Source organism: Rousettus aegyptiacus, unplaced genomic scaffold (genome assembly GCF_014176215.1).
Source record: "Rousettus aegyptiacus isolate mRouAeg1 unplaced genomic scaffold, mRouAeg1.p scaffold_m13_p_14, whole genome shotgun sequence".
In the NCBI taxonomy this organism is placed as follows: Eukaryota; Metazoa; Chordata; class Mammalia; order Chiroptera; family Pteropodidae; genus Rousettus; species Rousettus aegyptiacus.
The window spans coordinates 41,673,899-41,698,845 of record NW_023416289.1 but is presented as its reverse complement, the minus strand read 5'-3'; the positions used below and the strand labels follow the sequence as shown (position 1 = coordinate 41,698,845).

At 60.0% G+C, this 24,947-nt stretch overlaps 1 protein-coding gene across 6 annotated transcripts; it reads right to left on the bottom strand.

Annotated features, from left to right (window-relative positions):
- Window positions 1–140: 140 nt before the first annotated feature.
- CIC (capicua transcriptional repressor) lies at window positions 141–23,082 on the bottom strand. 6 transcript variants are annotated; one of them, XM_016129934.2, is made up of 20 exons: window positions 20,284–23,082; window positions 8,778–8,927; window positions 8,460–8,694; window positions 8,250–8,379; window positions 7,972–8,154; window positions 7,725–7,890; window positions 6,719–6,921; window positions 6,398–6,623; window positions 5,902–6,005; window positions 4,425–5,652; window positions 4,144–4,331; window positions 3,668–3,789; window positions 3,408–3,574; window positions 3,014–3,310; window positions 2,592–2,917; window positions 2,105–2,358; window positions 1,852–2,006; window positions 1,642–1,773; window positions 1,223–1,354; window positions 141–1,126 (listed from the first exon to the last, which is right to left on the bottom strand). In XM_016129934.2, exons 1-20 carry the CDS (start codon window positions 23,069–23,071, stop codon window positions 762–764), a joined length of 7,551 nt encoding a protein of 2,516 aa, XP_015985420.1. In that variant the 5' UTR covers window positions 23,072–23,082; the 3' UTR covers window positions 141–761. The 6 variants fall into 6 exon arrangements, with proteins under 6 accessions (XP_015985420.1, XP_015985422.1, XP_015985421.1 ...); XM_016129936.2 differs by having other exon boundaries at window positions 1,852–2,003; XM_016129935.2 differs by having other exon boundaries at window positions 2,592–2,914.
- Between the last annotated feature and the right edge of the window lie 1,865 nt (window positions 23,083–24,947).

Here is a 24,947-nt window from a genome sequence, read left to right as displayed (position 1 = left end):
CCGCTGACGTTGGCAGGGGGTGGTCCTGGCATTGCTCCCACCCTCACTGGAGAAAAAGTGTATGTAGCTCCATGGCCATCTGGGAACAGGACTGGTACAGCCAATACCCCTTCTCCTTTCAGAGTGGGCAGCCACACAGGTGTGTTAAACAGCTTTAATCTCGGTCATTCCGGCTTCTCGGCACAGTAAGAAATATTGCACATGATCAACATGTTTTGTTCTGGGGATGGGAACAAGGCTAGGGGGAATCACCTTCTTAGAAAGTACAACCCGAGTTGGGAGGGCAGAGGGGTGGGGAGAGAACCCTCCCCATGCCTGTGGCAAAGTGCAGGAGCCCCCACCCCCAAACTAACCTGAGTCCAGCCCCTCTGGGGAAAAAAGGGGTGCATGAACTCCCCCTACTCCACAGGCACCTCCCTGTGGCCCAAAGCCCTCACTACTCTCCGCTCGCAGCCCTCACACGAGCCATTTTGCATAAAGTACAAGTGAACAGGTCTGAAGGTAACACACTTCAGGTTATGTACAGGGGCTCAGTGGAGGGAGACTGTGCCCCTGCTTCCCCTCAGCTGCCCCCCATCACAGGGAGGGAGCTGTGGGGGAATGGGGATAGACCAGAGGAGCAGGCCTCATTCCGCCCCAAACTGGAAAGGACGAAATGGCTTTATTGGGGAGGAGGTAACCATCCTGCCCCCCCATTCCTGCCACCTACATATGTCCATGTCCTGAGGGGGTACTGTGGGTCCTGGGATCTCAGGGGCCCCTCACCTGCCTGTGGCAGCTGTGGAGGGACCAGCAGGTGGGGGAGAGGGCTGGGGGGGCTCCTCCCAGCCAAGCTGTCCAGGCCCTGGCTCTGGGGGTGGAGGCAATGGCGGGGCAGCTGGGGCTGTGCCAGAGTCCGAGCCAGGTGAGGTGGGGTCAGGGCCCCCAGCAGGGCTGGGAGTGGGGACAGGAGCAGCAGCGCCAGTAGGGGGAGGTCCAGGGAGGGGGGCCTCGGCTCCAGGGGGCTGCTCCGTGGGAGTGGCTGCCTGCATAATCTTCTGGCGCACCTCACGGATCTTCAACTGCAGACAGACCTTGGAGGGGAAGATGTCTGCGTAGCGGGCCTGGAAGGCTGCTGTGGCCTGGGCTGGGGACAGAAAAATAGTGGAGGGTGTGGAGGGCAGGGTGAGATGAGCAGACAGGTCCCCTCCAAGTGCCCGCCAAGACAATAAGACATGCTCACCTGATGGGAAAAAGCCATGGTCCTGGAAGAGCTGCATGACCAGGGCCCGGCGCTGGTCCAGGGTGCGCCGCAGTGACGAGTATGGCACCTTCTCGTATTCCAGCTCCCCGAGCACATCCTCAGCTTCTGTACCTGCAACAGTGCAAGGAGCAAGGTCAAGGCTACTACAGAAGCCTGGTCGCCCCACACCATCTGAGAGTCCACTCAGACTTCAATAAATTCTATTTCACAGCAGGATTCTGAAAGGGAACCCGCCCAAGGTCATGTGGCAGTTTAAGGGTCTGCTGGACTCTGGAATCCATCCTTGACCTGCTGTCCTTCCTCTCAGCGCCTCTCCCATTTCTAACCCTGTTCCCGAGGCCCCACCCCTTCTGCAAGCTCTGGGTCCCCCACAGCTCCATCTGCCAAGGTGCCGGCACCTGTGCGGTCGAAGGTAAAAATGTCCCCTTCACACTTGGCACTCTTCGGGGTGTTCGGCTCTGAGCTGCAGCTGGAGCGCCGCCTCATCTTGCGCTTGGGCGAGGTGGGGTCCTCAGGGGCCGAGTCCAGGTCTGCGCAAACATACACAGGCTCAGAGAAGGCAGCCCCAGTCTGTCCCCTGCCTACCCCAGGGTCCCAAGTTCCTCTACCAGTGGAGTTCTTCCTCTTCTTGCGGTAGGAACCCAGGATGGCCCGGGGCGAGGTGGCCAGAGACTGCAAAGTGGGCGAGGGCAGCACCTCCTCAGGCCGAAACTCAGGCAGCTCAGCAAAGCGCTCTTCGAAGTCCACCTCGGACAAGACCCTGCTGGAGAGTGAGCAGGGTCACCTCCCCCGTCCAGCCCATAGCCACCCCCTGTCTCACCACCCTCACATGCTCTACCACAGCCCCCAGCCCATGCTCACTTGTCCACCGAGTCAAAGGTCTTCTTCAGGGGCGGGGGCCGTACTTTCACCTTCTTGCCAGTACCAGCTGCTTCCTTGCGCTCAGGGGTGTCCCCGGCTGCCCTGCCACCACTGCCCTCACTACTGCCGCTGCTGCTACCAGGGGCTGGGGCCGGAGCTGGGGCTGGGCTGGGAGGGGTAGGAGGCTCCCCGCGGCTCTCCAGTCCCAGGCCAGGGACACGCCAATCTGAAGATGAGCTGGAGAATTTGCTGGCCTGGGGTGGAGATGGCAGGAAGATGGTGAACACCAGGTTCAGATTCACAGGGGCAAAACCCAGCAACACAAAGAAATGGATGCTGACTGCCAGAGACACAAAGCCCTGGAGAAAGCCCAGTCACACAGTCAAGCAGAAAAGACACAGCTCAGACAGGCGTGCAAGGAAAAGGACAGGAACACAGTGGCCTAAGGGGCAGAACCTGACAGCCCCTAGGCCTGCCGAGCACTCACCACGGTCTCAGGGGCCTTAGTGCTGGTCCTCTCCTCAGCAGGTGGGGGTGGTGGGGAGCTGCTCCGGGCAGTGGGAGGCCAGGTCTCTGGGGGAGGCGGAGGGGCTGGTGTGGTAGACTGCCCCTCAAGCTCGGACTCAGGGGCAGTGGGCTCACGGGTTGAGCCAGGCTCCAAAGGCTGCCGGGGTGCAGAGCAAGGCCGCCCAGGGGCGCCTGCCTCAAAGGAGCCCACAGGAATGCTGGCGATGGCTGCTTTCACTTTCTGGGGAGCCTTGGGGGTGGGTCGCTGAGCCTTGGGGGCCACTAAGCTGTAGGTCATGGAGCCTGCTGGCGGGGAGAAGACCATTTGCTGAGCCAGGCCTGATGCGAGCCTATCCCCTGGGTCCCCCAACTCATCCCGCCCTGGGTTGGCCTAATACCCACCTGTGGCACTTGGGAAAGGGTTGGTAGGGGCTGGGGTGGCAGTGGCAGTAGTAGGGGCTGGTGGGCCTTTGGGCAGGATTGTAGTGGCAGGGGTGGTGGTGCTGGTGGCCACAGTATAGACCAGGCCTGGGGGGGCCTGGGATGGCTGGGCCAGGGGTGCTGAGGAGGTGGGTGCAGGGCTGCCAGGGTAAAACGCAGTGATGACAGGAGCTCCAGAGGCTGTGCAGGTGGGAGGCAGCTGGGGGCTGGGCACAGGTGACACGCCCACCTGGCCAGGAGCCAGCAGAGGGGCCTGGCCTATGGAGAAGGAAACAGAGGCAGGGGCCTGACTTAGGGACTGGGTTGCATCACCCCCACCCTGGTCCCCAGCACTGCCTACCAGGCCACCCCTCACCTGAGAGCAGGGGCTGCACGAAGGCAGGGCCACTGGGCCCCAGCGAGGTGAAGCCTAAGGCTACCGAGCTCGTCGGCCCGTACGAGGTGACTGTTCCAGCCTGGCTGGATGCAGAGCTGGTACCCAGAGGCAGCGTGTGCCCACCTGCTGACTGCACATAGGTGATTCTGCCACAGAGAGAAGGGGAAGAGTGAGGTGAGCCGGCCCCACCTACCTCCTCTCCCAGGCTAGCCTCCAGCTGAAGGCTTGAGTGCTATTACCTGGTAGAAGAGGGCAGCAGGACCTTCTGAGGCTGTGAGGTGGGTCCAGGGAGTGTGGCTGGGCTGAGGGGTGGCACCAGACCACTGGGCGTGCTCACTGGCACCGGAGTCAGCTGGATGATCTGTGGGTAAGAGTACCCACAGCTGCAGTGAGTGGGAGACTCAGAGTGGGGCAGGGGAGGACCAAGGCCTAGGAGGGTGGGTCTCAACGAAGATGGAAACCACAGAACTCGGGATCAGAACCAACAAAAAGAAGACCACAAGAGAACAAGGACCCAAAGGAAAAACAACGTGCAGACACTAAGGCCATACTTGAGATGCACACATCCTGAGGGAAAAGATGGCGAAACAGCTCCACGACAGACAAAAAGGGAGACGAGAAACCAAAGGATAGAAGACAGAAACGGCAGGATATGGACACCAACACCCACAAGAGGAACGAAAGACAAACAGGGCTATAGCCAGAATGCCCTTACCTTGCTGGGTGGTTGGGCGCCGTTTTGCACAGGTACTGAGAAAGGCGGGCTCACCAAAGGTAGCGGCTGGCCAGCCCCACCACCCCGAACTGACATGCTAGGAGTGGCCAAGGGCACAAGTACCTTCCCAGGTAGCAGCTGGGCTGAACCACCTGAGGGTGGGGCCTGCACAGGAGAAACCGACTGGACTGCAAAAAGCAAGAGGCAAAAGAAGGAAAGATTACAAGAGAACCGAACAGACTTGTGGCCCTTCTCCTTGCGCTGCCCAGCCTGGGCCTCACCTTTGGGGGGCGGGGCAGAGGGTACGGACTGCAGGATGGGGATGCCAGGAGTGGGTGCAGTGGCAGCCAGGACTTTGCCGTTGGTGGAGGTACCCGGCGGGAGGGTGAAACGGATGCTGGTGGTGGGTGCAGGGCCAGGAGCTGCCGCCTTGGTCCCAGGGGCTGGTGCTGGGGCAGGCGCCACTTGAAGCTGCTGGGGCAGCGTGGGCAGGATATACTGCACTTGGGTGATTCCCCCAGCCTTGCCCAGGGCGCCTGGCTGTAGAATACCCAGGGGCACTGGCCCATTGGGACCACTCCCAGCACCTGCTCCTGAGCCCGCAGTGGCCCCATTGCCAGGGGGCCCCTGGGCAATGAACTGAACAGCAGGGGGCGCTGGGGCCCCATAGCCCGGGGTGCCCACCAGCAGGTTGGTGACAGTGGCAGGCGCCTTCCCCACAGTGCCTAGTAGGGGCCCAGCCACCAGATGTGGGGCTGGTGAGGTGGCTGCTGCCGACTTCTTGTCTGAATACACTAAGCTGACACCCAGTGGGGAGCCCCCAGGTGCCCGGGACCCTGTGACCGCCTCAGTCCTGGCACCTGCTGTATCATTTGGAGACGCTTCCACCCGGCCAGAGGTAGGGAAGGGCTTGGAGGCGATGGGTACAGGAGTGCTGCTGACAGGCCGCACCACACTGGTGACCAGGGTAGCGGCTGGGCGGGACAGGGGGGCTGCTGGGGCCCCATAGGCCAGCGATGGGGCTGGAGCTGAGGGCAGGCGGGCTCCGCTGGCCTCCCGTTCCTCCTTGTTTGGTGACAGGACCAGTGTCTGCAGGACACTGCCTCCCCCACCGGGAGGTGCTGCAATAACTGAGGGGCCTGGCGGCTCCAGGCCCCCCACGCTCTCAGGTCTCTTGCGCCGAAAAGTGGCAGGATCCGTCGGGAGGAAGCGGGTGGTCTTGGAAGGTGTCACTGGGCCCCCTGCCCCTGGGGGTGGGGGCCGTAGTGGAGCTGCTGTGCTGCTTTGACCTGACTCCTGGGCCTTGAAGGTTCCTGAACTCAATGAGAAGGAGGTGGCCGCCGAGGCTGAGGAGGCAGCAGGCGATGATGAGGAGGATGGCGTGGGCCCAAAGCCTTTGCTGAAGCCTGGAGGTGGATCCGGGGGTCCTGGGGGCTCAGGGTCCAGCGATGGACGGCAGTGGGTAAAGGAGGAACGGATCACAGGCGAGAATACCTTCCGGCCAAAGCTCTGGGTGGAAAGAGACACAACCATGTCAGTGAGCCTGGATACCCACATCCCTCTTGTCCCTGTGTCCCATCAGGCAGCCAGGCCAGCCAAAGGCCTCAATTCATCCAGGGTGTGACACAACTTCCCATGGGGCAAGTAGTTTGCCGCCGCTGGGTCTTGCTCTCCCGCCGCAGCAGCACACGCAGGGGCAGGCGTCCCCCTCCTCCAGAACTGAGCGGGACTGGACAGCGCCAAATCCAAAGCTCTCACCTTACTGCCCTCTGGGTCCTCCCCAGAGCTATCTCCGCTCTCACTGTCGGTCACCCGCTCCTTGCACTTGAGGTCAATGTCAGTGGTGGCAAAGCCATCATCAGCTGAGGGACAGAGGGGAACAGCATAGGCGAAGGGACAGTCTGGAGCCTGGGCTCTGGCCTGTGCTCTGCCCCAAGCTAGCAGGAAGCTTCGTCTAGAAGGCTGTCCCTCAGCCCAGGGTGTGCCCTCCTGCCCGAGCACGTGGGCAACAGAACCTAACACTGTGCCCAGTGGCCTGGCCATGCCTGTATCCCGATTTCCTGTCTGACTGGGGGCTTCCTGAACACGGGGTTGGGTTTACTAAGTAAGGCCTGAACTGAACGTGCCTACGACCATAAACAAGCGTGGAAAGAAAAAAAAGAGGTGCCCAAGGGCCTGGATCCAATTTCTGCCCACCTTCCAAATGTCAGCCTCCTGGCCCCTGGACAGGATTCTGGGCCCTGTAATTGCTCACCAATGACATCATCATCCCCTTCCTCCTCACAGATGACCATGCGTTCCTCGTCACTTGTCATGTCCTCACTGGCTGCACGCTGAGAACGTGAGGCTCGGGTGGGCAGCAGTGGAGGCCGCCCACTGGCCGCCAGGGCACCTCCCTCCCCGGGGGCTGCGAAGGGGCCTGGAGTCCCGTATTGGGTGGAAGGCTTTGGGCCAGAGTATGACGCAGGACCAGACACCATCTGCAGGGCAGGTGTGGGTAGAGTTCAGCTGGGGCTGTCACCTTGGGATGCTCTACCTGCCCCTCTCTTCCGCCCCCATGGCCTGCACCCCAGACCTGAGTGAGTTCATGTAGTGCCTGGCTGTCTACGTCTCCGCCATCCAGGCTGTGGACCCCACTGTGGGAAAAGGCTCGGGGGCGAGCTGAGCCAGGTCCCCCAACTGTGTGCAGACGTTCTGCCCCACAGGAGCCACTCCCTGGAGCCTTGGGATCCGAACTCAAAAGTGTCTGGGCTGTAACAGACAGGAGCTCCGAGGACACTGTAGAGTAGAGGGAGGAGTGCTGCAGTCAGGAAACCTCTCATCAGCACCTGGACTGGCCGAGCCACCCGCAGATATTCCTAGGTACTAGGCAAAAGTATGATGCAATTCCTGGGTCCCCCACCAGCCCCGCATGTCCTTCCCATTGGTTTCTCCCCTCTGGGGCTGTAAGGGGCAAGCCCACTTGCTCCCCAGGAGGCGACCTGAGAGTAAGAAAGCCTGGAGACAGGATTGTGTGGTGTTGACCAGCTAATCAGCACTGACCTGTCTGAGCCTCAGTTCCTACACTGCATCCCCACCCTCAGAGTCGTGGGCCCAGACCCACAGGATCACTCCACAAAAGCGCCTCGGCATGGTGCCGGGCACACCTGACATCCTCAGTCAGTGGCACCACCAACGAGGAGCCTCCCACTGCAGTCTCAGGAGTCAGCCAAACTAGACTTTAACTACTGGATCTGTCAGTTTCTAGTTTTCTGTGACTTCAACCAAGTGGTTTTGCCTCTTGACACCTCAATTTACTCATCTGGAAAATGAGGTATGGCTTTCAGTCCTAGAGATTATACTCTCCTTGGTGCCTGGTATGTAGTAAAAGCTTGTAAGTGGCAGATGGTAGTAAGATTGATGTTTGATTATCTGTCTAGACCTCCCTGGATCCTTCGCACGAGACAAATGCTGGTTCCTTTGTAAAGGTCCTCAAATAAAAGTGACAAGGCAGAGAGAAGCTGCTGGAGCAGGGGTGAGCAAGCAAGGGAGTAGCCAGCAACTCTCAGGGAGGGAGAGGGCAGGAGAGCCAAGTAGCTAACCTCCAGGGGCAGCGGCAGTGCCTGTCTCTGACATGCTCCGCTCCCGCGTCTCCTTGTGCCCTCCTGCCAGCCCCAGGCTTGTGGGCTTGGCTTCTGAGCTGGACTTCTTCCGGTCCTTGTTGCACCACTTCCAGTCTGGGTGGGCCTTAAAGTGGGCCTCTTTTACCTGGCACAGAGGGCAGGGAGCCCCTTCACTCACCCACCCACTGGAGGATGCGAGGGAGGAGACAAGAGGAGGAAGGGTTACCTGGAAGGCCAAGTCGTGGTACTTCTGCTTCTCCTTGGGCCCCAGGGCATACCACCACTCGCCCAGGATCTTGCTGACAGTCCGGTTGTCCTGGTTGGGGTGACGCTGGTGGACCAGGGCCCGATGCCGCTTGCTGAAGATCATGAAGGCATTCATAGGCCGCCGAATATGGTCCTTCTCCCGCTATTGCAGACACAGGCCCGAGGCAGATGGTTAGGATTGGGGAGACAAACTTGAGAGGCCACAGGGTGAGGTGGGGACAGGTAGGAATAAGGAACCTTGTTGGGGCTGCGTCCATCTTTCTCCGAAGATGAGTCTCGTTCCTTGGGCAGGGCACTGAGGGACTGGGTTCGGCGTTTCCCAGGCGGCAGAGGTAACTGGATCTCAGGAGACATGATAGAGAGGAAGCTGTGGTGGGAGCAACAAGGACATTAAAGGCCATGTCTCTGGCCATCCCACCCCCTAGTTCCAAACCTCAGGATACTCACGCATCATCATGGTCACTCTCTGTCTCGCTGTCCAGCCGGGGCTCTCCTGGAGGGCCAGGGGCCTCCTCCTCGGTGGTGGGAGGGGGGCCCTTTCCAGGTTCCAACACTCCCAAAGTGTGGGGGGGTCCAGGCACTGGGCTCTCAGGGCATGTGGCTCCAGGGGGCCGCCCAGGGTCAGCATTCCCTGTCCCGCCTGGTGGCTGCTCGTGAGCAATAGCCGCCGACTCAGCAGGTTCTGGGGTCAGAGAGGCAGATCAGAGGACTCTTGGGCCACCTCAACCCCATGCCCATGTCTTCCCGCAGCCCCCCACCCCTCACCTTTACTCTGGTTGGAGGCCACTGGGTGGCTGGCAGGTTGCTGGGCCTCACTTGGCTGCACGGAGGGGTCGGGCTGGCTGGGGGCCAAGAAGGGGACTAAAGAGTGCCAGGGGAACACGGCCACAGAGCGAGGTTCCACATTCGTCCACACTGTAGGAAGGAGCCAGCTGAGCCATGCAGGAGAGTTTGGCCTTGACCCCCCAACCCAAGCTGTTTTTCACCCTGGATGAGATGGCTTCACCCCTCCTTTACACCTCCTTCCCCTAACCCTAAGCCTCCTGAGCTCTTGCATGCAACATCACTCAGGAAAAGCTCCTCCCTGAAAGGTTTCTAGGTTTATGAAAAACAGAAGCATGGAAAGGAAAGAGTCCTCACACCCCACTCCCTCCCCCACCTCCACCAGCCCTGCCACCAGGGACCAGGCCAGAGGAACGACTGGCTCCTGTCACAAACCAGGCCATGCTCAACTGTCATCCCACACTCCCAAGGCCCCAAGACCTGAGCAAGCCTGGGGACCTTCCCCCAGCCATGTCATGTTCCCAGCACCCATGCTGCCATCTGACATAGCCCCTCACCTCAGCCTCACACTCCCCTTCTCTTTTCTGAGGCTTACAGCCCAGTCTCCCCTCCTCTCCGCCCTCCATTACCCACAGGGCTCGGGTCTTTTTCCCTGCCTCCCTTCCGCTACTATTGCAGGCTCCAGAGAGCCAGGCCTGCCCTTCCCAGACTGAGCACAGAATCTTCAGCAGTTCTTCCCCTATCCACAAAGAGAATCTACTGGCCATGAAGAAGCCTCCTAGTTTCCCTCCTCTAAAGCCCTGTGTATAACTTTAGGGCACGGTCCAGCCTAGAAGCCCAGAAAGAAAGAAGGGTACAGTAAACTCGGAAAAAAAACACAGACAATGGGGAAGATAGAATAAATGCTACAAGTCTCACTCCAATGAAGGCAAAAGTGCCAGGTGTTTCCTTGAGAATATGCATAGGAAGGCACTTCCCTCACCAGGATAGGTCCCGGAGAACCCACTTTCAGCCCCAGGAGCCAGGTGGCTTGCTAGAGCCCTGGGGCGGGCCAAGGCTAGGAGTGGGCTTCCCTCTAACTGCGGCTTCCTAGGGGAAGTGGAACCAGCGGAGGCCCCTGCTAGGGGAAAACGATGAAGGCAGGAGGGAAACGCCCTAGCCCTGGTCTCCATCACTCCAAGCCTCCCCTGATCCAGACCACTCTGACCTTGTGTCACCCCTCATGCCCTCAGAAACCTGGACCACGGAAGCCCTCTGTGAGGCACTAACCTAAAGATCTGATTCTGCAAAAGACCTGACCAGAAAAAAAAAAAAAAAAGTCATCAAGGCACCGGAAAGGAATAAGAAGGCCAGCACTGGAGGGGACTCAAGACATTATGACAACACTGTCCCCTACCCCTAGGGCCCTGGGGGACACAAAAGCCTGTGGATTCTCCAATTCCATAACAATTCCAGGGACATGGACCTGCCCCTCTCTACACAAAGATCATTCTCACCAGAGCCTTATCATCATCTGCTTGGTGGGGAAGAAAGGGCCAAGCAGACAATGGGAGAACAGTCCTTTAGTCCTGCCCCTACTGAAATCCTCCCCAGTGCACCACCCTCCAGGGTCTAGGGTCTCTCCTCTCCTCTCTCCCCACAAACAACTCAGCCCAATACTGTTCTAAGCAAACAGTGCATCACTCACTTTCCACTACTCAACGGCAACCCTTCCCTCGGTGTAGTCCACACCTGGGGCAAATAGGTCTCAGGCCGCTCAGATTCTAATCCATGCCCGCAAGCCAATTACTCTACACTCCTCACCTCCAATAACAAGAGACCTGTGTCACCCCCTCACCTAAACACCAGGCTGCCCCAACTACTCCCCACTCCAATCACTCACTACACTCCACCTGCTATCACTAACCACTTGACCTGCTGTCACTAGGCACTATGGCAGTCTAACTTTCCCGTCATCCATTTACTCTGCCTCTACTCATCTCCTACTATACACCCATCACCGTTACTCCGCACTTAGCTCACTGACACCTTGACCCCTGCAGTCCCACGGCCCAGGCACTACTGACCGAACATGCCGAGGCCACGGGAGGCCACGCCGGACGCGGGCACCAGGGGCCTGTGGGCTGAGTACATGGTCTGGCGCGGAGGTGCCCGGCCGGGGCTCGAACCTCCTCAGCGGCCGCTGCCGCTCCGCCCGCCGCCGGCTCCTCGGCCGCCGCCGCTTGGGCCCGGGGGGAGCTGGAGGCCGTCGCCGCATGCCCCCCCCACCGCCCCCCTCGGCCTCCCCACGCGGGGGGTCTCTGCCGGGAGCGCCTGCGCACAGCGCCGCCTGCCTCCCGCCGCCCAGGGGGCGGGGGAGGTCAGAGCGCGCCGGCCCCGCCCCGCCCCCCGGCGCGCGCGGGGGCCGTCACGGGGCGCGAGGCACAGGGGCCATCGGCACCGCCCCCTCCCTCTCCCTCCTCCCGCGCCAGGCCTGGCGGGCGGGGCAGTCGGGGCGGGGCGCGCGTGCGCGGGGGCGGCCCCCTCCCTTCCCCGCTCCCTGGCTCGCTCGCTCGCTCCCTCCCTCCCTCGCAGCTCCGGCGGGTAACGGCTCTGGCCCCGCGCGCCCCAGCTGCCGGCACCGCCGCCCCGCCTTTCTGAGCCCGAGGCCCGCGGCTCTCAGCGCCGGGTCGACCGCCGGCCCCGAGCGGACAGACGGACCAGCGTGCGTGCGTCCGTGCGCTCCGAGCGAGCCCCGCGCCGAACCACTGCCGCCTCCCCGCCCCGCCACTACTACGCGCTCCCCTCCCCCCGCCGCGCCTCCCCCCGCCCTTTCCCCGCTTCCCCCGCGGCCTTCCGCGCAAGCCCGGCCCCCTCGCGCGAGCCCATTGGCTACCGCCGCCGCGCGCAGGTCAGGCCCCGCCGCGCCCGCCCCCATTGGCCGCCCCGGGGGAACGTCAGTCATATGCAAATTAGGGCAGGGCGGGGCGGGCTCCGGTTGGCCCTAAGCCGGCCGGGGGCGGGGCCGCGGGAGGAGGGAGGCAAGGCGAGCGCACTGCAGTAAAGGCACCGAGCCAGGGGGGCGGTTGGGGCGCCGCGCTGCGGAGGCACGGGGTTGTGTGTGGAGCTGTTTGTGTGTCCATTCCGTGCGAGGAACACAGTTACGCGCAGTTCTGCCCACCTGGATGCGCACGGCCCAGCAGGGCAGACGAACTGCGCGTAGGGTTGGGGGAGCCACCCCTGAATCCTCACCAACTCCCATACCAGCAGCGCGCGCCCGCACGCACGCGCACACCCCTCACACTTTCCTGCCACACCCATTATTTCATACACACCCCACTGTCACATGTACCCTTGGTCTTACACTGTCACACTAAGCCACAAACCTTGAACACCTGCTCACATATATGTACTACCTCCCACACGACCCATCACTCTCCACCCACCATCATACACACTGGTTCTCACCCATCCTCTTCCCGTGAACCATTTCATACATATTTCCCCAATGCATATCCTCATCACACATTCACTGACCCTCACGAATCATCCTGCAAACACACATCAAACAGGCAGAATGATCTCGTACACCTCATTGCAGCCCATCACACACCCCACATCCCTCCCACACAACCACAACATGCTCTTCGATTTCTCACATGGCCTTCCTGGCACTCCCATCCCCAACACAAGCTAATTCTCACAGACACCGTCATGGTGACCCCATATATAAACTTACTTTGATAAGCACTAGCTATCTCAGTCCCCTGGTCCATCAGGTATAGAGTGTCATAGCCATTCAGCTACCCTGCCTGACACTCAGTAGCCACCCAGGACCCTCTACATCACAATGTTAAGGCAAGGGGCCACAGAACACCACTGTGGGCTAGCCCCACCACCCTAGGCTTGGAGCCACCCCTTCCAGGAAAGGGCCAAAAAGAAGAAAGGAAACTAACATTGAGGCTGCTATGTGCTACAAGCTCATATATATTATCTTGTTCAATGAATGAATTCTCACAGCCACTAGGAAGGTACACTTTATGATGCCCATTGTTCAGATGAGAGAATAAGGCTCAGAGAAACTGAATGAATTGTGCAAGATCATACAGCCAGAACATAACAGCCCAGTGCTCCAACTCAAGTGCTCTTCCCACTACTGAAAATTTAACCTCAGGATGGACACAAGCAGAGACTCCAAAAGAGAGTTCCAGGAATATGGTTAGACAATGATGCAGAAAGACTGGTGACCTACAGAAAGATCAAATGGCACACACAGAGACACAGGCAGGGGTCTAGGGCCCAGCAGACAGAGATGCAGAGCACTTGAATCACTCAAAGGGGTCCCTGGGGCCACACCCAAGAGTCAGAGGCCTGGGGTCACACCTGAGCAAATACAGGTTGTACGGGCTCAGAAGGACGAAGACTGGGCTCCTATACAGGAAGGTCAGCGACAGGAGCAGACAAACCCTTTTCCCAGCTTGCCCTATCTACTGCCAGGGCTGAAGATATGAAGAGGGGGCAAAAACCAGGTAACCTGGGCCCAGAGGGGAAAGGGAGAGGTCTGTAGCCTTTTGACCTCCAGAGACTGCAGGGCCAGACACTTGGCTGTGAGCCTGGAGGGGCCACCAGAGGGACTATTAAGTGACTGCCCCCTCCCCTCTGTATGCAGCCCCAGACTCAGACCCTCCATTACCTCACTGCCCCAGGGACTGCAATGTGAGGCAGAAATCAAGGCTGAAATCAATGTGGCCGCTATCTCCCCACCACTGCCCCCTCCTCTTCCCACCGGTGAGTCACCTACTGGCAAGTTAACCCCTTCCCCACTGCAATGCAGCCCAGGGACAGAACTCAGAGGAACCCTGCCCCCTGCTCACCCACATCTGTTGAGTGAGAAAAAGAGCTAGGCCTGGCACAACGGAAAGTGGGCCCCACACATCTGGGAGGGTTGCACATCTGGTAGAAGACACAGTACCCACATAGGAGGGATGGGAAGAGGCCCCTTACAGGGTAGGGTGCAGCCAAGTGGGGGCCCAGCCTGGCAGGGAGGGGCCGGAATCCGGGCGGGAAGGGGCCCCCCTGCCCTGGGCACTGGGCCAGCCCTATACTTAGCTTCCATTGTTCAGAGTGGAGGAACCCTGGTTAGGGGTGATTAGGAGTGAAGAAGAGGGAACAGGTCCTACATGCACAGCTCCATCTCTCCAGTCATCCCCAACCCTAACTGGGGCCTCCCTAGTTGAAAAATGCTGAGGAGGTTCCCCAAACCAGGGCCCCTGCCCCATCTGAGAGGAGGTGCAAAGCCATCCTTCACTCAAGGCAGATATTGAGCAGAACTATGGTGTAGCCACCTCGGTACCACTCTATAACCAACTCCACAAAATGCCTAGCCCTTAACAGTACTCACAGCACCACCCCACCACAGCCTGGGGACAGGGAGCCCAGACAGAGACACAGACTGCCACCCAGGGCAGCACAGGTCGAGGCCTGCCCGGAGGTCTGGGGCGTACAGCCAGACCTGCTGACAGACTGAGGGACAGGCAGACACGCTCTGAACTCACGGGCCCGTTTATTGAGCCCGAGAGGGACCCCGCCCTTGCCGCCCAAAGCTCCCCACCCTGCCCTGGACCCCACCTCTGCTCACCACCCAGGTGTCCCCAGATCCCCTCACCCGCTCCCTACATACACACCCACCCACCCACTCCGGGCGGCGTCGGCGACGGCCAGGGTTGCCTGGGGAACGAGCCCAGGATTGGGCTGGTGCAGATCAGGAGGGATGGGGGCCTAAAAATAGCGCCGGGGTGAGTCAGTGAGTGGGGCTAGGGTAGGCAGGGGGACCAGGAGGGAAAGAGACAAGAGAGAGGTGTGGGGGAGGGTCCTCAGGGATTGCGAGATGGGCGGGATAGGACTGGAGGGGAGCGGGGGCGGGATGTGGGTCTGGGGATACGAAGGGACGGGGGCGGGGGCAGTGTACATGCGCTGGGGCTGGGAAGGCTGGTCGGCGAGGGCTGAGGGAGGCGCCATGGCCCTGGCAGAGGAGGGGGCGCCGCCCTGCGTTCTCCTTCCCTCCCCGAGCTCACGAGATTTTCCACTCGCCGCCTGGCCCCCAGCCAACCCCCGGCGGGCCCCACAAAGCCGCTTTGTGCTGGGAGGGCGGGCAGGCGCCCGGCCGGGCTGACACCCACGCGGGCCGCGGCGGAGCGCGGGCCAGCTGGCACCCGAGCTGTCTGCGGGGCGGAGGGGGGGGCTCCCCTAGCCAGCCCGCGGGCCTGGCGGCACAGGGGTTAATGGCACAGGGCAGGGGAGCAGGTCTTGGCCAATCGACGTCGACGGGCGTGACGGCGGCCAATAGGAAGGGCCGAGGCCCCACGCTGGGGGCCTACCCTCTAGGGCGCGGGAACCTGCGTCCCCCGGTGGCGGCGGGGGCTGGGCGCGGCCCTCATCGGGTGCCCGTCCAGATCTACAGTCTCCTGTACACCATTTCCCCACTGCTTCGCAAGCAGGCTCAGAGGAGGGTAGGATTTTGCAGTCAGGGGCTGGCACGGTCGGAAGTTGAACCTAGGTCTGCCTGGCTTCACGATCAGGTTTTCGGCCGAAATTGGGAGACCGGGATTCCCTGGCCCTGGTCCCCGTGGGGAGCAGTAACAGGGAACGGGGTGCGGGCGGAGGAGGCGGCGCGGCGGGCTAGGGTCCAGCCGCCTGCGGTGCAGCCGCTGCCGCCGGTGGTAATGGGAGCCAGACGCCGTCGCCGCCGCTAATGCGCCTCCCTCCCGGCCACTAATGGAGCCATTAAAGCCTGGGCGCCGGGGGCTCCGTGCCGCCCTGTCCCGCGAACCGCGCATGCGCGCTAGCCGCTCTACCATCCCCCGCCGCCAGGAGGCAGTCTGACCCCTCGGTAGCACCTGATGCCGAGGGCTCTTCCACCAAGTCTCCCAGACTCGCTCCTGCTACTTCACAAACGCCTCTCCCCACAAGTCATTTTTTTCTTCCCAGCCTAGGCCTCCTTCTTCTCCAGTACAGTCTCCCAGGATCTTTGACACCGACATCCAACATTTTCTCTCCCCTGCTCTAAACCCTTGACTCTTCAAGGGCTGGCCTTCAACCCTGGCCAGGCTAGACCTTAGCACCCTTCTGCCATGCCTAGGCTCTAGTGTGGCTCCAGCCTCAATTAACCACTCACAGGTCATGCACTTTCACCCTCCTGGCTCTTGCTCCCAAAGCTGCCTCAGCCAAGATCACTCTCTCCTTCTTTCACTACCCTGAAACCCACTCATTCCTCCTGCTTCAGCTCAAATGTCCCCTCCAATGAGAAGCTTTCCTGAAACTCACTCATCACCCTTCATTAAGCCAGAGTTGTCTCTGTCCTCTGGCTTCCCCAGACTCTGTTCCTCCCTCTGTCATCCCTATGCCTGAAGCCACATTTGCCTTCCCCACCAGCTTATCCCAGGACTGCTCAGCCTGGGCCTGGTGGAGGGATGAAGGACCCTAGTGGTAGAAATGGGGTCCACTATTTGAGACAAAATGGAAATTCTAGTGGGCAGAATCTGGATTTGGGGAGTCAGGAAACCCTTGGCCCCTCTTTGGGCCTCATGTTTGTCACCTGCCCAAGTATAGTTAGTGAGCACCGCCTGCACTTATTGGGGTAGACCACATGCGGGGCTCAGTTAAATGGAGCTGGCACCAAATGTGTCTCCTGAAAGGAGCTGGGGTGGGATGTAGGGTTATCGGGGTCATGCCCTCTAGCAGGTGAGTGGGCACAGGAGCTGCTTTCCTACTGCTCCCCCACAGCCGGATCTCCCGGCTTGGCCTGCACAGCCCCCGCCTTCCTGCCTGTCTTGGGAACAGGTGTTTGGATGTAGATTGGTCTGCAGATGGCTCCTGACACCTCTCAACAGGCTTCAGGGATAGTCGTAGGCAGTTAATTTGTCAAGGAGCAAACGGGGGCTCCCAGGCCTGAACAACCTCCCAATACTTCCTGAGAAGCGAGGAGGGAGCTGGTGCTTAGCACTGACCACTGACTTCAAGGAACAGTGCACCTGACATGTACAGTGGGAGTGGGGGACTAGTGGGGAGGCAGGAAGTCTGTCTAAAGAGTGAAAAGGGGTGCTAGGGGAAAGGCCATGGCTGGCCTAGAGACACTGGATCCCAAGACAGGGAGCCAAAATAGAGAGTGGAATGAAAGCTCAAACAAGGACTGTTGTCTAGGGAGAAATAAAGCAAGAAATATATAGCGAGCCAGATTCAGAGAGAAAGTCAAATGGACAGAAGTCCAGAGAGAGACTCGGACAGGCCCAGAAATGGAAAGCTAGACAGAGACAGACATAAGAACCCAAGGGAGAGACAGACACAGTGGCTCAAAGGGAGGCAGAAGGGCAGACAGGCCCAGGAGAAGGGGCACTGCCTGTCAATACAGGGAAGCAAGGCGGGCACTGGGACCTGGAAGGGAGGCCGTGCCAGGAATGGGGCTGAGATATCTGGCCTCCTGGGCTGGGGCTGCAGGCCCTGGGGTGGCTTCCTCTCCTGGGGAGCAGGCGGGAAGAGTCAGAGGGAGGTGGCAATGGCAGCTGGCTGGCCCCACCACACGCAGAATGTGTAGAATGCCATGCGCCTGCCCCAGCACGTCCCCCAGCGGAAGCAAATGCCTGGCGGGGGGCAAGAGCAGGCAGGCTGCCCCAGGCCGCCCCCTCACAGCTGCTGCCTTGAACGAGGGTCAGGCCCTGGCATGGGCAGGCAGAAGCAGCCAGGACTACGCCTTCGCTATGCCACAGGGCACCGTCTGCCCTATCTGGGCCTCAGAGGGAGAAAGCCCCAGGGTGCCTACCTCCCAAGGGTTTAGGGAGGCCTCTGGGAGAAGAACAAAAGGGCCTGCTGGCTGAGAACCTGAGGGCAACCTGGATACCTCAGCATGGGTGTTGTCAGGGAGGCGCGGCTCAGAACCGCCAGGACAAGCACTGGACAAGTTCTGACGACCAGGCAGCCTCCAGCAAGGGGCCTCCTTTCACTGAACCTCAGATTTCCCCTGACGATGGGGCTGGTAATTCCTACTTCACAGCATCAGGTGGATTTGATGAGATGGTCCCACACCTGAGGCTGGGCACATGGTAAATGCTCGATAATGAGTTACTCTAACTCTAGTTACTCTAAATTTTTTCATCATTATTATTGAGTGTGCCTAAGAGCCTGGGCTCTGGAGCCACACCACCTGGTTCAAATCCTGCCTCTTCCTTATCCTAGCTGATCTTCGGTAAGTCACGGAACTTTTGGGCTGCAGTTTCCTCCTCTGTCTACTGTAAATAATAAGCGTGCTGACGTCCTGGGATGTTGTGAAGATTCAGTGAGTAAACAGTGCTTACTGAGCAGTGAGCCAGGCACATGCACGGGTGGTGCTCCATAAATTATTATTACTGTAACTTCTGGTAGTGAGAGTCCTGTGATCTGGAGATCGGGAGACCTGGTTCAATGCCCAGTCCTGCCCCTCCTGGCTGGGCGACCTCAATCAGGATTCTCGTTCTGTCAGAACCTCATTCTTCCTCATCTAGAAAATGGCAGCAAGAACTCCTGCTGGGCCTGCCTCGGTCACCTCCATCAGTGCCATCCCTCTCCACGTGGCAGCAGTGAGGGTCACGTGAGAAGATGCTATGAGGACAAGGTCTGGGGCTGTAAGCATGTGGGGGATGAGAGGGGTGGTTAGAGGCCTTCTGCTTCAGTTTCTTCATCTGCCTCAAGACAGAAATCCCTGCTGTGTCCACTTCTGTGGAATTTTGCTCACATTAACTACAGAAGCAAAAGTAAAAACTGTTGGGTGTGGGGCAAAAAACACAGCTTGCGACCTCAGTATATGAGCATGAGGGGCAAGCACAGCCCCTGTGTCCCTGTGCCCTGGCTCCGGGCTGAAGCTCTGAGGGCAGGGCCTAGGTTCCTTCCTACATTGGCCTCTGCCCCAGCCCAAACCACAGCGGCTCCTTCTTCCCCGGTCTCCCATCCTCCAGTACAGCCCTGGTCAGATTGGCTCAAAACCTTCCACATCTCCCTAGTGCCCTCAGAATCAAGGTCGCAGGTCACATAAGGGCCTTCTATGATATGACCCTTGCTCACCAATACAGTCACAAATCTCAACACTCACTGTGGGCCTATAGCCCTTGTCTCTGTAGATTCGAATTCGTTGAAATACCTGCTTTCACTTCAAGGCCTTTGCACAAACTCTCCTTCTGCCCGTAGGTTTTCCTGCTGACCTTGCCAGGCATGTCCTTCTGGTCTCATTTTAAAGAGTTTTGGCCCCTTCTCCAAGAAGCCCTCTGACTTCCCACAGCCTCCTAGGCTTCCCCCATCCCAGCCATGACCACTCTGAACAGTCACCATCTGGGGACAGGTCTGTCTACTCCAGGGACCACGAGCCCTGTGAGGGCAGGGCTGTGTCCTCAGCACCAAACAGCATACGAGGCCCTCGGTCAACAGTGGATTAATAAATAAGTAAATAAGAAAAAGATGGTAGAGTAGGAGCTGGCGACACGTCTGTCACCCTCCCCAGTTGCTCTGACAAGGCCTAGCCTGTCTTGGGCTCCTGGTTCTCCAGCACCATCTCAGAAAGCCACTCTTCCCACACGTGGCCTCAGCCCACCAGCCACACTGGCGTTCCTCAGCTGTGGAGCCCACCTTCCCACTGGCCTCCTAGGAGGCTCTTCTGCCCATGGTTGCTGGTTCCAACTCATCCTTCGACCCTTGGCCTACATACCCTGAACCACAGCAGCCAGACTAGATTTGTACCTGGATTCAAACCATGGCACAGCACCCAGCACACCCCCAGTTCTCCTGGGCACTAACCATAGCTATGCTATTAACTGGGTGCCACGGTGAAAAGGGCTCAAGTCCCGGTCCTGCCACCTCCTGGCAGAAGGACCTTTCCATCTGTACCCAGCAGTATGGCCTAGTGGTCACAAACCAGCCTCCCAGGGTTTGAAGACTGGCTCCAGGATTTACTAGGCACATGACCGAAAGAGAGCAAGTTACTAATCTGACTTCAGTTTCCTCTAAAGGCGCATAATCATAGCACCCACCTATTACGGTAGTTGTGAAGAGTAAAGGAGCTAATGTTTGAAAATGCCTTAGAGCAGGGCCTATATGTTGAGTGCTGCATCATGGGGTGGGTGTTAAGGTTCAATGAGATAACCCACGTACAGTGCTTATCATGGAGACGCCCCTGCCAGTCCTCCAGACATGGGAGCTGTCATCATGATTATCCTGTTACCCCAACAGCTCTGCTCAGGAATGGTTCCATGACTGATGGACCCCTCAGAGTGCATTCCCAACAGGAGGCCTCCAGAAACACTGCCCTGAGACTCCCAAGTCCAATCCCCTGCTTGACATGGGAATTCCCACTGGAACATCTGCACCGAGAGAAAGTCAGCCTCCCCTACATCCCTCCTGAGTTGGGGAGATCACCTCTCTTGTGAACCAGTTCCCAAGAGGCCCTGCTCAAAATGAGCCCTCGCCCAGCCCATCCACCAGTACCTCTTACCTGTCCCAGGCCGGCCCATGATGACTTCCTTCTTGGGGGCAGGATGGCTGGTGTAGCTGCTGGGCACCAGGACAGGCAACAGGGCAGCAGGTGAGGGGTGGAAGGCCACTGGCTGGAAGGGTGAGGAAGCCAGGCCAAAGGTGGGCATGGGCTGGGCCACAGCAGTCGGCGCGGCTGGAGACACGGTGATGGGGACAGGGGCTGGCAGAGGCGGAGGTAGACCTGGCTTCCCACTGGACACCCCAGGGGGTACCGGGGTCTCTCGGCAGCCCCGTCCAGGTCCTGAGGCCCGAGCCTCTCCAGCAGTGCCTACCTCCCCCGGGAATTTGGAAGGCAGTGGCACATCAGGATTACGGACAATAACAGGTGAGTCCCGCTGCACAGCAGGCACCCTGCGCACGGAAGGCCCAGGATCAGAAGTCAGGCCAGCAGGTGGGGGCAACAGCAGCAATGGTGAGGGCTGGCGGGAGCGGGAGAAGGGCACAGCAGGCGACACAGCCCGGAAGCCGGCAGGTGTGGAGGGTGTAGGTGTGTGAGACACTGAGTCCACACCAGAGTCTAGGCTGTCACTCTTGGGGAAGTCTGGGGCGGCTCCTCCACCTCCTGCACCAGGGGCCCCTAATGCCCCTGGGTGAGGCAGCAGCTCTGTCTTCCGCCGCCCAGGGCTGATGGGCACGGTGAAGGTCAGGTTGGTCTGGAAGGTGGGTAGGATGCCAGAGGAATGGCGCTCTCGGGAGGCAGGCGGTGGCGGGTGGGGGCCCAGATCTGGTGGCGTCAGCACACCTGCCTTAGGGGTGCTGGCGCTAAGGTGGCGACTGCGAACAGCAGTGCGTTGGATGACTGGTGAGGCGTTGATGGGACTGAAGTTGGCGGGACGGAAGCCGAAGAGCGGCGAGGGTGAGGGTGACGGTGCTGGTGAGAAGGGAGACTGCGTGGAGACCGGGGAGAAGGAGGGCGTACCGGAGCGGGAGCTGCCCAAGGACACCAGCATCACAGCCGCCTCGCACTCGTCAAACTCAAAGCGTGACAGGTCAGCGGGGGCCACTAGGCGTGGGCGTGAGTCTCCACGGGCTGCCACGCTGCTGGCCTCACTGTCCCTCGATGTCTCATCACCCCAGTCGAACTCGGTGCTACCCTCACGAGCTGCCATGCCAGCCGGCCGCCCGGCCCCACCTGGGCCACTGTCTGCCAGACCCTCCATCTCCTTGGTTCGCATGGATAGGTGGCGCGAGCAGTAACCCCGCCGCTGCGACTCCTTCATGCAGCCATCTCGGGAACACAGCCGCCGCCATTGTTTGCCATTGAACTTCTTGCGGATTCCGTTGGGGGTGCAGACCACATCGCCCTTCTTGTACTTCTGCTGGGCAGCTGTCAGGGGGGTGCGGGCACGGGTGGCCGGTGCAACCCCCTTCTCCAGAGAGGCCACGCTGCTGCTGCGGCTGCCACCCTGGCTCCCCTCCTGGCAAGGTGAGGGCTGCTCGCCAGGGCGGCCTGGGCCTGCAAACGCTGGGGACTTCGGTGGCGGTGACAGGAGCTGGGGTGGGGGCAGTGGGAGCAGGGCTGGGGTGCCTAGGGCTGCTTGATGCTTCTCCTCACCCTCCTCCCCGGCACCCAGGTTGCTACCAAAGCTGATCTTGGAGACCTCAGCATCCTCAGGCTGCTTGGGGTCCAGAGCAGCTGAACAGGGTGGCAGGGTGGCCCCTGGCTCAACCTGCTCCTCCTCAGGGCCCGTGGGGGGCTTCCTTAGCAGGGCCTCAGGTTCCCATGGGGGCCGCAGCAGGCGCAGGCTAGAGCGGGCCACCCACACAGCCTCCTCTGGCTCACGGTGTGGCGGCTGCAAGGGCTGTGGGAGGTTGGCTGGCGGGCCGGGGTGGGAGCCGAGGCCAGGGCTGAGGCGGACCTTATAGGCAGCTGGCTTGGTGGCCACCTCCACTACCACACCCTCACGGTAGGCAGCCACACCAGGCTCCACGCAGGTACAGACGGCGGTGCCCACCACCAGCGCACCCGGTGGCGGTGTGGCATCCAAAACCACATCCACACCACCGCCGGGTGTCCCTTCGTAGAAAGTCAGGGCCCGGTCCCCAGGGAACTGCACGCCCAGGTCCTGGCTTCGGCGCACCTGGCGCACCACAGCCGGCAGGAAGAGGCCATCCCCACGCCGAGCCAGTACCCGCTGGGACCGCAGCTGCCGCAGGTCATAGCCACCACTGGTGCCACCTGGGGGCCAGGGGCCCGGCCCACAAGCTTCAGCCGGCTCATCCTCCAGGTCAGCTGAGTGCTCACTGGCTGTGTCGGTGGAGGAGGAGCGGGTGGAAGTGGGTGGCCGTGGAGGAACACTCAAGGCACTGGCTTCCTCAGGGGTTCGCGCCCGCTCTTCAGGGGCCCCAGGGACCCCACTACTGCTACTTCCAGCTCCATGCTCCTCCACGTACTTCTTCTTAGGTGCTCGTGACTTGAACGTGGCTGTCTTTCGGCTGAGTGAGGGCTCCCAGCGGCCTGCCTCCCCCTCTGCCTTGGAGTCTTCAGCTGGGCATGGGGCCGGGTCATCGGGGCACTGGTCCGGGGGAAGCCCCTCAGCCCTGGGCCCCCGCTCGGCCTCCTCCTCCTCACCCTCCTCAGCCTCTTCTGGGCCTGGCTGCTGCTGTACCTCATCGTCTTCCTCCTCCGGTTTGTCGCCCTCCCCAGCCCCTCGCCGCCTCAGGGCCTTGGCCCTGGTAGCTGGCGGTGACTTGCCTCCACTGCCAGGACCTGGGAGGCCAGTGCATGCCTTCTTCATTGGCTTCATCTTTTGTCCACCTGCAGGGTAGGAAGGCAGACAGGGGTCATCAAGAACTCAGGAATCCCCCAGACCCAGCATCCCTGAAGACTTCCCACTTGCTAAGGCCCCTACCTCAACTCCATGATTCCCAAGGCCTCCTTCCTGGCTGTCCCCAATGCATAATGGGCCCCTGGCCAGCACCCAGACACAGAGTGGCACCCATATCCACTGAGCTATTCACTCTGGCTCCTCACATATATCTGTTCCCTCTGCAGAGGACACAGCAGAACTATGCACAGACTCTGGCCCAAGGGGAGATAGAAGCAATAACGGTTCACACCTATGTAGCACTCATTTTGTGCCACCCCTGGGCTAAATTTGCCTTTATTAACTCATTTCATCCTGCAACAGCCCTAAGAAGTGGGGGCTACTAACAGCCTCATTTTATGCTTGAGGAAATAGAGGCAATGAAAGATCAAGCAACTTGTCCAAATTTGTCTAGCTAGGAAACGCAGAGCTAGGTCTCAACCCAGGCAGTCTGGCTCCAGAATGTGTGCCCCTAACCATCTCGGTGTGCTGCCTGTCACATGATCCAAAGGGCAGGCTTCCTTGCACTGTCACTGTCCAGAGAGCACACGCATTCACACACACACACACATGCACAGACACAATCACAGAAAGGGAGGTGACTAGGCTGTGATGTGAGCCTCTCTCCACCTGCCCCACCCCACCCCTCTGAGCAACCTGACATGGCCAAGCATGGAAAGGAGTGGGCAGCTGAGAGTCCCGAGGGATGGCTGCCCACTCTGCTCTGCACCCCAGGCCTGCCAGGTAGAGCCATCTCCCCAGATCCCAGCAGGGTGCAGGCAGGGGCACGTCTGGGGCAAGAGCTCATACCCAGTGCTGCCACAGGGTCGTGCATGAGCACACGCACACACACAAACACACACATGGGCAAGCACACGTCATCACATAGCGGAACATGGAACTACACCCCACGGTTGCACTGTCCCACTGGATGGGAACCTGCCCCTCCCCCCACAGCACCCAGCCCCACCTCTTCTGGCCTGCATGCATTCCTGCCCAGGCTGGGCTGGCTGGGCTAGCTCTGGCAGGGTGGCTAAGCCAGCTGGGTACCCCTGGCTCCCAAATATGCCCCCTGACTCCAGGTGGGGGTAACTGGTAGAAGGTCAAAGAAAGCAGGACAAACCCAGCAGACCAACCTCACCCACTTCCTGAACAGTCATTACTGCCCGCCCCCTTTCAAGCTGCTATGAGAAAAGAAAAGGGAAAAAACTTTACTCTGAAGTGACTAAGAGAACCTGAGAGGCCTAAAGGGGTCCTCTTGTGGTGGTGGTGGGGGAACCCGGGACCATAAACCAAACACAATCAGAGACACCCCTGACTCAAGTCTGCAGGCTCCCACGGGACCCCTGACTTCATGCTCTCCTACTCGAGGCCTGCTACTCCCGTGGACCCTGCAGTCCCACATTGCCCCTTCCCTGGGCCAATCCTGGGATCCTCATAGGTAGAGCCTGGAGGGCCTGGGGAGTCTCACACTGGGGCAGGAACCCAAGTGCCCAGGAGCTGGGTAGCTGCCACCGCTTTCTCCCCACTGACCCGCTGGGCCACCATCCTGGTAACTGAAATCTAGCCCCAATCCTCCCCAAACACAAACCTCTGCATACACCACCAGGGCCTACAGGAGCACTGCCTGGCACCCCTGGACCCTGCTGCCTGGCCCAGCTTCTCACTCCAGAAGCCAAACCTCTTTCTTTTCCCTGCGGCCTACTCTCTTCCTGTCCACTCCTCTCTGGATAACTCCCACCCAAGGTCCTGTGGGTCCTCATCCCCCTCAGAATCTGAGCAGTAACTCCTGAAGCCCAGGAACCTCCCAGGCTCT